This window comes from Ipomoea triloba, chromosome 3 (assembly GCF_003576645.1).
Source record: "Ipomoea triloba cultivar NCNSP0323 chromosome 3, ASM357664v1".
In the NCBI taxonomy this organism is placed as follows: Eukaryota; Viridiplantae; Streptophyta; class Magnoliopsida; order Solanales; family Convolvulaceae; genus Ipomoea; species Ipomoea triloba.
Window position 1 is genome coordinate 3052065 of NC_044918.1, and position 13817 is coordinate 3065881.

The 13817-nt window shown below is 31.8% G+C and overlaps 2 protein-coding genes across 2 annotated transcripts; both read left to right on the plus strand.

Moving 5' to 3' along the window:
* The first annotated feature begins 1947 nt into the window (after positions 1-1947).
* On the plus strand, positions 1948-4425 carry LOC116012192 (ethylene-responsive transcription factor 1B-like). Its single transcript, XM_031251674.1, has 3 exons — positions 1948-2366; positions 3965-4111; positions 4212-4425. Exons 1-3 carry the CDS (start codon positions 1948-1950, stop codon positions 4423-4425), a joined length of 780 nt encoding a protein of 259 aa, XP_031107534.1.
* Positions 4426-12420: 7995 nt separating this feature from the next.
* On the plus strand, positions 12421-13303 carry LOC116013968 (ethylene-response factor C3-like). Its single transcript, XM_031253940.1, has one exon. It carries the CDS (start codon positions 12550-12552, stop codon positions 13141-13143), a length of 594 nt encoding a protein of 197 aa, XP_031109800.1. The 5' UTR covers positions 12421-12549; the 3' UTR covers positions 13144-13303.
* Positions 13304-13817: the final 514 nt, after the last annotated feature.

The window sequence follows — 13817 nt, forward strand, 5'->3', positions numbered from 1 at the left end:
AAAAATTTGAATAAAAAAATTTTTTCACCCCCCCCCCCCCCCCGCCTTTTTTTTTTAAAATTAAGTAACTCTTTTTTATTTGATTCATTATATATATATACACACACACACACACACACATTAACACTTAATCGAAAAGCTCGCATGGGCAGCTGAATTACTGGTCAAGGGTGAAGTTTGGGAAGAATAACCAGGGGTTGACTCTCACCAGGAGTAGTGTAAGATCCCTACTCCTTGTGCATGTGCACGTTCTAGTTGAGTTAGTTAACAGTATATAACTTGTACAAAATAATAGAAAATTTTGCAAGTTAATTATGTTATAATGACATGTATGGTGCTATTAATAACCTCCATACCACCATATACGGTGAAAAAAATTCCACTACCCCAAACAAAATATTAACACAAACCTAACATGTTAAACTAATAAACTTTATTTGTGAATTGAAAAAAAAAAAAAGACATTATAATTTAATTTGTCTGCTCTAATAATACTGAATGGGAAAATATCTTTTATTTAAACTAAAACTTAAAGCTATTAGCTAGTGAGAAAATATATTCTATAAATTTGAAATAATGAAGTGTAATAATTAATTAATTAATTGATTGATAATTAATTAAAACTGTTAATGAATCTATAAATTCGACCGTAACATATTATTGTCAGTTTTATGTTAAATTTAAAATTGACATTGTTATGAAAAGTGATTCTTTGCTTGCAATCTAACGAACTAATGTGATAGGTGATTGCCAAAGATCTTGTGGTCTAGTGGCACCCGGTGTCCCGGTTCACACTCCCACATGGATGATGGGAGTGGGTTCGAGCTTCAGTGAAGTTAATTGTTGACTCTTTGTGCTTCAGTATAGTACTATGTGACATATTTTCTAATATAATCGATGCTATTCAGGACTTGATTGATTGAGATATTAGACATGTACATTTAAATCGGATTAATATAGGATGTGTTTGGTTGGAACTTTTGCACCCTACTATGTGCTTTGATACTCATTACCATGTTTATTTTCTTATTTTTGTTATCCAACTATTAGAATCAAATCCTTTAGTAATTACAAAACTCATTACCCTTTTATTCATGTGCTTTTAAACAATGGAATAAAAAATAAGTAAGAAAAAATGAAATATGGAATTTTAATATATATACACATGTATGTATGTGTATCTATATTATTATTATTATTATTATTATTATTATTATTATTATTATTATTATATATAAAATTTGTTTTGATTTGCATTCCTATTTATTACCAAACAAAGTGATTCATCATTTTACTCAAACTCATTACAATTTCCAAATATTTGATTACCATTACCATTCCGATTCTAATTTTGTTTGTTTGTCTTCTTAATTAGTTTGAAAAAGGACAAAATTGGCACAATTTTTAAGTAGCAAAAGTTAAATTTAACTAATTTTGAATTTAAAATAAAAAAGTTTGAATGACTTTTGTGAAACTAGTTTAATTGAAATTTTGTTATGATTTATTTAAATCTGTGTACCTTTCCTGGAAGGAGAGACTGATAGCAAAAGTCAGCAAATCCAATCAATTATGGCAAGCAACAGAAAAATGAACTGAAATTGACTGAACATTTAAAAAATTGTGTAATACCAAAGTATGTATTAACTTAGAAATTAAATTAAATTTTGACAACCTATAATCACTTTCAAAACTTCAATTCCACCAAGCCCCGTCTAATCCTCCCTTATGGTTCGCATATTATATTGCATATACGGTTTGTCTATTTCACATATTACATAATTCGTCATTGTCTACCCATGATTAAAATAAATCATAACAAAATTTAGTAGTGTCAGGGTGACGGATGCTATATAGTATAAATCATTTTATTATTCTTCACCGTTGAATTCTCTGTTCTTTAAATCTTATGCGCAACTGAAATGTTCTGAGAAATGAAACGCAAGAATCATGACTTGCAAAGCTGTTGTAGATTCCTCGGCCAAGAAAGAAAGACAGTACGTCGGAGTTCGGAAACGGCCGTGGGGGAAATACGCCGCCGAGATTAGGGATTCGACGAGGAATGGGTTGAGGGTGTGGTTGGGGACTTTCGACAGCGCCGAGGAGGCAGCGCTGGCTTATGACCAAGCTGCGCTGCTCATGCGGGGCCCCGCGACTTTTCTAAACTTGCCGTTGGACACCGTTCGTGACTCGCTGAAAGGAATGCGGTGCGGCGGCGACAAGGCGGCGTCATCGCCGGTGGCTACGTTGAAGGAGAGTTACAAGAGGCGGAGTAGCACGTCCATGTTCGGAGGTAACAACAAACGGGGAATCGAGTTGGATAAGGTTTTGGTTTTAGAGGATTTGGGTCCTGAGCTTTTAGATGAGCTGTTATCAGCTTCTTGATTGCTAATTTCTTGATCCTACTCTGATCTCTGCTACACCTACCTCGTACAAACCAAAAAATGTGTATCATTTCCTCATTTAACAATTTCTCTCCTGCATTATTTATATATACACAACAATTTATATAGAATTGCATATTATTGAAGTAGATTGGGTCCATAGCTTGGGTGTCGTGTGTCTGTTATACTTGTTTAGTAGTCAGCAAATCAGTAACCTACTCTAATAACTATTGTCAAATTAAGCGCTTATCATTAGGTCAAAAGTTATACTAACTAATAGTAAATGTTTAATTTTATTTCCTTATATATACTTAAAAAGCATTTAGAGTCATGTTTGGATAGTAGGATGCTGGACTTAACTCTCCATGCCACTGGCCAATACTGTGAATTGACAGATTCCAGTGCTGGACATTTATGAATCATAGAAACCACCATAACTCATAGAAACCTTGCCTTCTACATGGCTAAAAGGTTCAACTTAGAAGATTGGTGAAACCCTAGAGTCCAAGACCGAAGAGATGAAACTTCATTTCATACAAATTAAACTCTTGCTTAGTAACGATATAAGTTAATACAAAATTTAAAATAAAAATAACACCGAACAACTTTTAATGAAAAGTTTGCTGATCTGTGGCGGCACAAATATATTTATTCATGTCGTGTACTCGTGTTATAGCTGAAGTAAAACTAAATAATAGGGAAATCCATAAGAGTGTATAATTTTTATCATATTATTAATTTCATAAAAAATTATAAAAGATTCTTTAAAATTGTAAGTTATGAGTTCAAACAGGCTTAAGCTATCTAGCGTCCGATCCTGCGTCATTACCCATAATGTATCACCTAAAAACAAATTGAGTTGCCCGAGTTATCTTGAACTACACTAACTAGTGAAAAAAACATAAATAAATAAAGTGGGAAGTTCTTTAGAGTAAATTCAGAGATACTCCCAGACATGTAATCTTCTTGATGTTGAAGTTAATGTTATTGTATTATAGCATTATTCATTACTTTAGTTCAATTTGATAGTCTTTGTATCATTTTATTGGAAATTTGGTACGATGTATTTAATTTGTTGACTTTTAAACTTGTTCTTGTATGTTTTATGTCATTGACGTAAAACCTGGGTAGGTTTGCCCCAGCAGCCCAGCGATAGCAAACACAAGTCTGCTGAACGGAGATTAATTTGATGAATCAAGTCTAATATCTCGTTATCAAAACATAGTGTTACTTTCTATATAAGTATAAAGAAATAAAATTGTGACTTCGTTATTAATTACTACGTATAATATTTGACGTAGTAATAAACTTTTTAACCTAACAATTAGTATTAGAGCATGCAAGTGGTATAGATAAGGGCTTAATCCGGACACCTCCCTACTTGGGTAATGGAATTAAAAAATTAACTGATGAAAATGGATTTTAGTAAAAAAAATATATTTAATTTATTATTTGCAATTAAACTAAAATATGAGAAATTGAGGACTATAATTTGTTGTCCATCTAATCATCTAATCGACCAAAATATAAGTTAGTTTAAAATATCAAACAACCAATACTATTTTTAAAATTAATTGATGAAGAATATTCTCCGAATATACCTCCTCATGCATACAGTATGTTTGGTTTATACATGGTCAGGCCATCAGAAGGAACCCTTCTCGACCTTTGCCGACCATTTACCTTGTTATTCTTGACCTAATAGTGATAACCGACCTAAATAGCAAGCAGTAACGCTTTATTGCCTAGGGACCGGCCCCGACCAGTTTAGGTCGGGACGATCTTCGCGAGCAGGCTCATTCAGATGTATTTATGAACCTGGACGTTCAGGGGCAGAACACATGGTTGTCGAGGCGCTGCTCCCGAACCTACCCACTGCACCATGTCGGACGTCTGGCATGTGACCCTCGCCTGCCCTATAAATATAACATTTATGGCGAGGGCAAAGGACTTTTGGCATCTTCACCTACTATACATAAGCTCGGGATCATCTGACTCTTATTCTGCCCCCGAGCTCACAAACTTAAATCAACAAGCAAACTAAAGAAGGATCCCTTTGTGATCCGACTCCGATCCAATACTTATATGTATTCATGGAAGTCACCATATTTACCACATCACTAATAATAATTCTTACCCTCTCAGGTCAAATTATCTAAAATGTTTAAATACAAAAGTTCTGTATTATCATTGATTGTATTGGTCAAACCATACAACAAGTAAATAAAGAGCTGAGGCCACATATCTCCTTCATGGAAGATCAATTAGGGCTGCCACAAGTTTGACAAAGTTTAGGGTAGTGTGTTTGTATCTTCTTTAGAGTCATCCTTTGTTTCGAACCCAAAAGAAATCAATGAAATAATGAACATAGAAAGTGAATATTTAGGTATGTTAACTAGATACTTTGAGGTAATATAAATTTTTTAAAAATCTCACATAAGTTAAGATTGTGGGGAGAATGTGATTCTCACCAAAGCTACCAAAAAGTAACTAAAAAGTTTAAAAATCTCACATTTTGTATGGTTAATTATCTCAAATTCTTTAGAACCAAACAAGACATATGATATTATCATATCCATATTCTTAAAATTATGTGATATAATTTGAACTAAACACCTGCCTATAGTAATGTATGATTACTCTTACCAAGAATGCGCAGCTTATTCCCGTAGGACTTAACATATAGTGGTTCGTCACCTGACTTGAAGTAAGTAGTGTGCGGTGTTCATGGCCAGGATGATGGAAGGTGTGGATTGAATCTCATGTGCGCACATAAAGACCAAGATTTGACCGGTGGGTTGATTGCGTGACTCGCAATTTACCTATGCAGTGACTCTGTAAACATATGATTAGTTCGACGAAGTCAGAGTCTCTTAAGTATTTTTTTTTAAAGCCCATTTCAGCAATACTAGTCTACTAGGCACAAGCTAACTTCTGCTTTAATTTTGTCCATATACATACAATAAACAAAAAGTAATACGGTTTAACATGTACCAACTGGTTAGTAAAAATAGTGACAATATAAAAATGGACAAACTAAGTTAAAATATGCGGTATGCCTACTGCATGAAAATCCATATATCGTAGCTAGCTAGGAATATAATTGAATGATTTTATTTTAATTTGTTGTTCATGGGCAGAGATAACTTAGCGTACAATAATGTACAAAGCATATCCCACATTGGGTGGTACATTCACAGATGAGAATTGAAATGAATGTACAGATACAAATACAATGAACCACAATTCCGTTTGCAACTTTTGTTTGAACACTCAAATCTTTTTTATTTTTTGATCCATTAAGTTGGAGACAACCTCCTAATCCGTTTCTGTCGGTAACTCTGTACACAAGTAATTCATTTCTACACTTCTGCTAATTTGCTAAGCCCAAAAATCCAAACTTTAATTTAAAGAGCCCTAACTCGATCTAAGATTTTGTTGGTGGGAGTCAGTCCTAACCTTACCGTTAGAGTGGTGGCTTTAGGTCAGTGGTCTAATACTCATCTTTTTTATTAATCCATTAGAGATTAGAGAATACTACGGACCATGAAATAATAATCCTCTTCCAGGTTGGTCAAGGAAGTTTCTTTTGTTACATACGCAGTTTGAAAAGTTTAAGGAATCCTACCTTTTACCTACCATTTTGCTTCTTCTTCTCCCTCTTTTTCTCAAGTTCCTATGTTATCTCTCACTCCTAAAATTTTACCCAACTGGATGGCATATATATATTCTTAGTGGTCTACTTGCAGAAGCCATTGGCCTTGTATATAATCAGACTCCAAACTGCAAACTGGGAAGAGATTGAAGGCTTCAAGCTAGCAAGCTAAGCATACCATTTTGAATCAGCTGCAGGCCTCCAGGTATGTATATATTTCTATATTGTATGTTTAGTTTCCATACTTCCATAGTTTAAAATATATATGGAGTCACCAGATAATTAACATATATACTTCACAAACATAATAAAATATGGTTTGGGTATATGTCATCTCTATTATTTAGTTAGCTTTTGAAGAAAATTTACACTTTTTTTTTAATACAAGTAGTAGTAATTACATATATTTTTTCCCCTTGAGCCTGAGAATCCATTGATGTAATAGCTAAAACTTGGTGAATCAAGCAATTAACATCCATCTCTGTCAATCCTTTCTGCTGTAACTTTGAGCCAATTAATTAATAGAACTGAAATAATGGTTGGGACAATGGTATGGTTAGGAGTTTTATTATAACTGATCAAGTTCGGCCCCAAGTTGTCATTTTGAACTGATTTGCAGTGGGACCAAGTCACCAGCCCTAATTTAATGAAGCTAAGCTAGCTATGCGATTAGGTTTGTGGTTGGGTGGGTGGCTGATGACTGGTTCACGTTATTCGTTTTAAATGTTACTTCAGCTGGCTTGAAAATGTTATTCAGAATCTTTAATTTTAAAATGTATTAATTGTCGTCTATTGACCGTCGGTTCTATAGAATAATATGAGATGCTGGTAATATATTATGTGGACGTTATTGTAGATGGTATAATGTTTAATTTAATTAAAACTAACCATTATTGACTTTTCAGCATTTGCATTCCTGACTTTAAGATGCTTAAATGGTGGGGGCTTACTTAATTTCACTATTACATCATTTCCCCTTTAAAGTTTGGACCAGAATAAGTTAAACCGAACAACTTTTAACATTATCGAAAGAATATCGGTTGTATATAATATGTAAATGTATAATTCTTTTATGAATTTATATTTTTAATTGAAATAAAATACATCTTTCAATTAACTGGATATAGCTTGGTTTAATTAACTGCAAAGTTATACCGGAGTACAAAAATTTGATCGTGGCTTCTCTAGTGGAATTTTTAAAAATAAAAAGAAAAAAGAAAAGACAAAAAAGATTATTAAAAATATTAATGTTAAAATAAACCTCGAATCCTGGGAAGGAAATAGTGTGCTGTGTCAGTGTGGGTGTCAAATCGAAGAAAAGTCTGAATCCTGGTGGGGTATCCGCCGACGGAAAAAGACAAAAATGGAAAAGTGACCAATAGCGACTCAAGCTGGCCTGGTGACCACTTTTATGTTAATTATATCCTAACATCCAATCGAGTATGAATCCTTTCCAACTAGGTGCAAATTGATTGGACTAATTTTCTGTTTTTTTCCTATTTTTGGTTCGAAAAAGATAAGTGGGTCCTGAAAAAACCCTCTCCTAATTTCATTGAAAGAAAAAATAAAAATTTTATTTTATTTTACTTTAATAAATTTTCCGTACTATGTCAGAATAAAATTAAAAATATGAGACTATATAAATTATTTTTTGTTAATTGGTAGTGATTTTACCACAATACTTGTAGATTTTGTTTTGGTAATAAACAATAAAAATTATATAATTTTTTTGAAAGGAAATTATATAATTCATTACGAGAAAAATTAAATTTACAATGAAAAAGATATAGGTAAATTATTAAAATTTTTATATATTTAACTTATAATTAAATTTTTGTAAATAAAATATTGAAATTCGCATATTCAAATTGTGACTATTTAATCAGTTACTAAATCAATTGTTATTTATTATTTTATTATTTTTCTTGTAGTGACTATATTTCTCTGAATAATATTATATGCAGATAAATTTATTTTACATGACTTTGTCGTGATGATATAGTCTAGCTTGTTTGGTTAACTTAGTGGAATTTATTAATTTATAAATAGTTAATAATCATAGAGAATTGGTAAACTATATGAGCTTGTGTAAACTTATGTATAATTTTTTTTGGGTACAAATATAATTTACTGAATTTTATAACCTAATGATTGATAGTTGAAGTGAAAAAAAAAAAAAAAGTTGGATTTTATTTTTAAAGAACAACTTGGGTTTGAGTACTTATGTGAATTCAGTACAAAAAGTTTGCAATTTTCCTCAATTTTCATATAAAATTCAACATTTGTTTGACTTCATAATAACTACCGAGTAAAACTTTATGTGACTTTCAAGTTTCAAATATTGAAAAAATGCATAAATATGATTGGTTTTATGACTTTTGAACAGTTAACAGGTCAATATAACCATTAAAAATAATGAGTATATGAAAAGTATGGTGAAATTTAAGAGAAAATAAATATGTTTTATTGGTGAATATTACTTGTTCTCTCTTCATATATGGGGTCTATTTATACAAGTGAGCTAAGAGCCCTAGAAGAATTAAAACTCGATTTCCTCATATTGGGATTCCTTATTACATTAGAAATAGGGGCTCAATTCTTATTATACTCGAAATAGCAAATCCAATCCTTATTACATTATGAATAATAAGTTTAATTCTTTTAAACTTATAAGTTGCTTGTACTGGGTATCTTTCATGGGATTTTTTGGTCCAATAATTTTCTTGGACTGGTCCTCGCGGCATAGGCCTTGTGGTTGACTGGTCAGACCAGCTGCCTTGAGGGCACTTCGATCGGCCAACTTAGTATACTATTCATCAGCTATATTATACAGAAGACACTTTCAAAATGTGGTTGCGCACTTTCTCATAAATTAAAGTTTATATGAACTTCGTAAATTTTATAGGTTAACTAGAACTAAATATATCAATATATGTTACTATGCACCCTACTCAAATTATAAGAGTAAAATTTTCTCTCTACCACTTTATATATATATATATATATATATATATATATATATATATATATATAGGCTTAGGATCCCATGAGAACACATCCCAATGAGAAAACTAAGAACTAATTTCAGTCTTACATCTATAAAAATCGGACAGATCAGATCTAATTTTAAAAAAAATGCAGTGACATTTTTATAATTATTTTCAATTTTATCGTGCAACTTGTAGCACTATACTCTACACTTTGTAATTATATAATGTGCACATATTTTTAGATGAACATTCAATAAAATCAATTAAAAAACTAAATTTTAAACATAAATCGTGAATGTTAAACCCTAAGCAGTAAAAAGTAAACCTCTAAACCAAATAAAACCAAAAAGCTCATTTATAAACTCTAAAATCCAAAACCCTAAGTGCATTGCACTTTCGCATTTTGCAAAGTGTAATTTTTAATACTAAACATGCACTTTGTAAAAACATAATATGTATTTCTGAAAAATCATGAGAAATGCAGAGTATAAAGTTCTGAGTTACATAGTAACATTTGTAATAATTATGAAAATGCCATCGTATTTTTTTTTTTAAAATTGGATATACAGTAATGCGTTAATTAATTGGTTTAGCTTCCATTTCGTTAGGATACATACTATTTATTAGATTTTTTTTGGTAATACTATTTATTAGATTACATTTAGTAAAATAAGAGAAGTTAAGTATTTAGCCATTTAGGGAGTACCTATAGTTATTAAGGACTCGAGGCACAATTATTTTATGTGAATATTCAAACCACTTAAACACAAACATAATATTATGCATTATTAATCATCTTTCTTTGTTCCTTGTGGATTCACTTATTTGTTGTGCTCCTGTAAACCTTTTTAATTTGGCTGCTAGTTAATTATTGAAAAGAGAAATGCTACTCTTTTCAACTTCTTTATAGTTTTATCATTTTTTTTATGTAGCCAAGAATTTGGATTATTGTTGCCTAATTGGCAAATCAATGGCATATTATTCCAATATCAAAAAGCTAGTAGACAGAAACAAGTCAATGAATAGGCTGCCCCATCTTAAGCAATTGAGTGGGATCTGAGATGTAATTTGATGAAATAGATCTAAATTTAAATCTTGATCACTATTTTTATTATATGTGCATTGGATATGTTAAAAGTCTAAATGATTTAGTCATTAGTAAAATGATTTATTTTTTTGATAGTTATGTGTAAAAAGTATATAATTATGTTTACATTAGATCCGTTTCTTCTTATTCAAGTTTAAGAGAATAGATGAAAGGTGGGGTAGATAATGAAACCATGATAGCTCTATCAAATTTGGAATTGATTGAGACAAAAATAAAGGAAGGTTGTAGAATTGAGGGTTGTTAAATTCAAAGGAGGAGATTGAATTTTTCTCTAAAATAGAAATTATTGGACTTGGGATACTTTGTGAAATAGAAGGATATGGGATACTTTTGGTGGGTTCAAATGTTAGAATATGCTTTGTAATTTATTGGGATTTCGTTCATATGGAGGATTTTTTTTAAAAACTTTTTGTTTTAAGTACTATTGACTCTGTTATAATGTAGTATATGTTCATACATATTTTCTTAATCTATTGAAGCACAAAGAGACCTCCAATTTAGAAGAGTCATAGTTATGTCGCTTGACCACATACAAGGTCTCTGGCGAGTCTTTTTTTTTTTTTTTTGGTAAATCCACGAGATGTTCCGAGTCTTTCTCCGTCCGTTTAACAGTCCGGTTCCACCCGACTAATCTCCGCTCGCTCCGGAATGCATAAGAACTGGTACATGGGGAATCATCACTTGTGAGAATCGAACCCAATCTCTGGCGAGTCTTATTTAGTTATATATAATTTATAGTTGTGATAAGTGATTGAAATTTGGGTTAAATTAAGACTTGATGTTTTCTAATCTCTCTTTTAATACCTAAGGTAGTATACTAATATGCACTGTAGGAAAATTATATAATGCAAAACATTACAATTTAAACAAATCATATATAGTTCTTTAATTTGGTAAGTTGATGTGAAATTCTTGTCTTGTTATTCACTAAATTTTATGTGTCAAGATCAAGTCTTACTAGTATGCAAAAATATATAATTAGTAATGAATACAAAATTTAATTTTCTTAAAACTTTAATAACATCTAGCATTACGTTTAGATGACATGATATTAAATAGAGTCTCAAGACCTCCACCCAACATTATGGATTTAAGTATACTACAAATTTACAATTCATCATGATCTAATATTAAATTCATAATCCATTCAACTAAAAAAATTATACATGGCGAACGTATCAAACATACTCCATTAGTCCATTACAATTCCAAAAAAAAAAAAAAAAAAAACTAGGGTTTATGTTTATAAGTTAGGATAATCTCGTGTTTGTGTGACTTTTCTAAAGATTATATTTTAAATTCAAAAAGAAAATGATTTAAAGATGTGTGGTATAATAATATGACAAATTATACCTGCATGGACTAGGGTCTACTTTGTCTTGGTCCAAAAATAACCTTCAGATTCTGTATTTGTAGTTGATAATTTCTGTATTTGCAGTTGACAGTTTCTACCTCTGTATCTATCATATTATTTGTTAGCAATTATCAAGTTACTTATTTACCTATATAGAAACTGTTAATTGTAGGTATAGAATGTGTGAACTGAATGTACAAATTTTTTGTATCAGGGTTTACAATACAATATGAACCCGGCCTTCTCCATGGTATAACAATGGATAATAATATTAATTTCAAATTTTCAATTCAAGTGTCAAGGTAACCAAAAGAAGGGAAGAAAAAACTCCACCCAAATTTTCTACAATACATAGTCAAGGTGTACTTAAGAAACGTGATTTTGGACAATGACATTAAGAATCAAAATATAAACAAATTCCTAGGTCCAAAATTAAAGAAGTATATAATATAGTTGACATCAAATTAAAATTTTCACTTAATTTTTTTTTCTAGTGCATAAAATTTGTGGTACAATTGTCAATTCTGTTGCAGTCTCCCATCAACCTGGGGCCAACAATTGGCTCGATCAATCTAATTCTGATCTTCTGGCTTCCTACTCGTTAAAGCATCTTCCCACTTGTCTTTTTTATTTTTTATTTTTTATTCCAATAATAATAATAATAACAATAATAATAATAATTAATTAATTAATTTCAGTTCTACCCACAACATACGCATAATTTGTAGGACCATGTTAAACAAAGTAATTTAATTCTTGTGTCATTATTGGATAAGGTTTTTGGGTTTTTATTTTATCTTTATAATCTTTAAATAAATCTTCCTTTTATTATGATGGATATATTCCAAAGTTTTTGTTTTTATTTTTTTATTTTTAAAATTTTTTTCTCTCTTTCTTTCTTCGTCGCTCTGGATATAAAAACAATTTTAATTTCCTAAATATTTCCCTTCTTCAGTTCCTCTTCTAGCTAGATATTTCTAACTATACTATTGTTAGTCCACACTTCAATCCTTATTTGTCTATATATATAAATCAACGGAGAGGCAAATTCTTGGTTGAGAATGGGTGGTGGTGGTGAGATAATCAAACAAGAATCGGATATGATTTTCTCCGGCGGGGAAGTAAAATCTTTGGAGGTGGAAAACAATGGCGACCCAAGAGAGAATAATAATAATAATAACAATAAATCTCCCAAGGAGAAGCACTATGTTGGGGTTAGAAAGCGGCCGTGGGGGAAATACGCGGCGGAGATTCGGGATTCGACGAGGAATGGGATGAGGGTTTGGTTGGGGACTTTCAACAGCGCGGAGGAGGCGGCGTTGGCTTACGACCAAGCGGCGGTGCTGATGCGGGGCCCATCGTCGTGCCTCAATTTTCCGGTGGATAGAGTGAACGAGTCGTTGCAGGAAATGGGGTGTTGTTATGGTTGCAAGGACGGGTGGTCGCCGGCGGAGGCGTTGAAGGAGAAGCACAAGAAGAGGAGTAGTAGAGGGAAAAGGAAACAGGCCGAGAATAACGGCGGCGGCGGCGGCGGCGTAGGGTTTGAGAAGGCGGCGCGAGACTGCGACGGCGACGATTTGCCGCCGCTGGTGTTTGAAGATTTAGGCGCTGATCTATTAGATCAGCTCTTGTCTGAGAGTTATACTTCTCAGTAAGCAAATCTAAGCTCTAATATTCTTCTTCTTCTTCTTCGGATGTGTTTTTCTGATCTTCACATGATGTTTTTTCCAGACCAATAATGTGGTCCTTTGCATATAACTCCATCAATAAATCTTTCAATTAATGTCCATTATGCTTACATTATTTCCCAGGCCACTTGCCTCCTGCAATCATTTCTCCACTATGGTTCCTATTGGTTTTTTGTTTGACCCATGAGTAAAAAAAAAAAAAAAAATCCATGAAATTCTTGTTCATTCTTAGATAATAGTGAAACCCTCAAATATAAATTGATAATTATCATTTAAAAAAAAATAATTTCTATGGTCTATTGTTTGGGGATCCAATTTACCTATCTCATTACATTCATTTTTTTCCCTTATCATTTGCCATTCTCTATCTTTATCTAAACAGATTCAGAAACAATACACTGGAATTATTAGTTTAATTTCTCCTAGTTTATCTTCATTATTTTCATATTAATAACAAAATTGAATTATATATTTGAATGAAGCATGCGGAACTTCTCAATAATCTGCTTGTTTAACCAATATTTTTGTAGCCAAAGAGCTTGTGGTTGAGTAGGAGTGTTACTTCTCCAAATAGGAGGTCATAGATTCCGAAAGTTGAGAAAGTATTAGCAGATACTACATTGTAACAGTGTACTTAAAAA

Coding starts and splice junctions, on each gene's coding strand:
- LOC116013968 (XM_031253940.1), top strand. CDS start 12,550: ATGGGTGGTGGTGGTGAGATAATCAAACAAGAATCGGATATGATTTTC.
- LOC116012192 (XM_031251674.1), top strand. CDS start 1,948: ATGACTTGCAAAGCTGTTGTAGATTCCTCGGCCAAGAAAGAAAGACAG. Junction 2,367..3,964: donor CCTGAGCTTTTAGATGAGCT/GTTATCAGCTTC, acceptor TAATTGATGAAG/AATATTCTCCGAATATACCT. Junction 4,112..4,211: donor ACCGACCTAAATAGCAAGCA/GTAACGCTTTAT, acceptor CTGGACGTTCAG/GGGCAGAACACATGGTTGTC.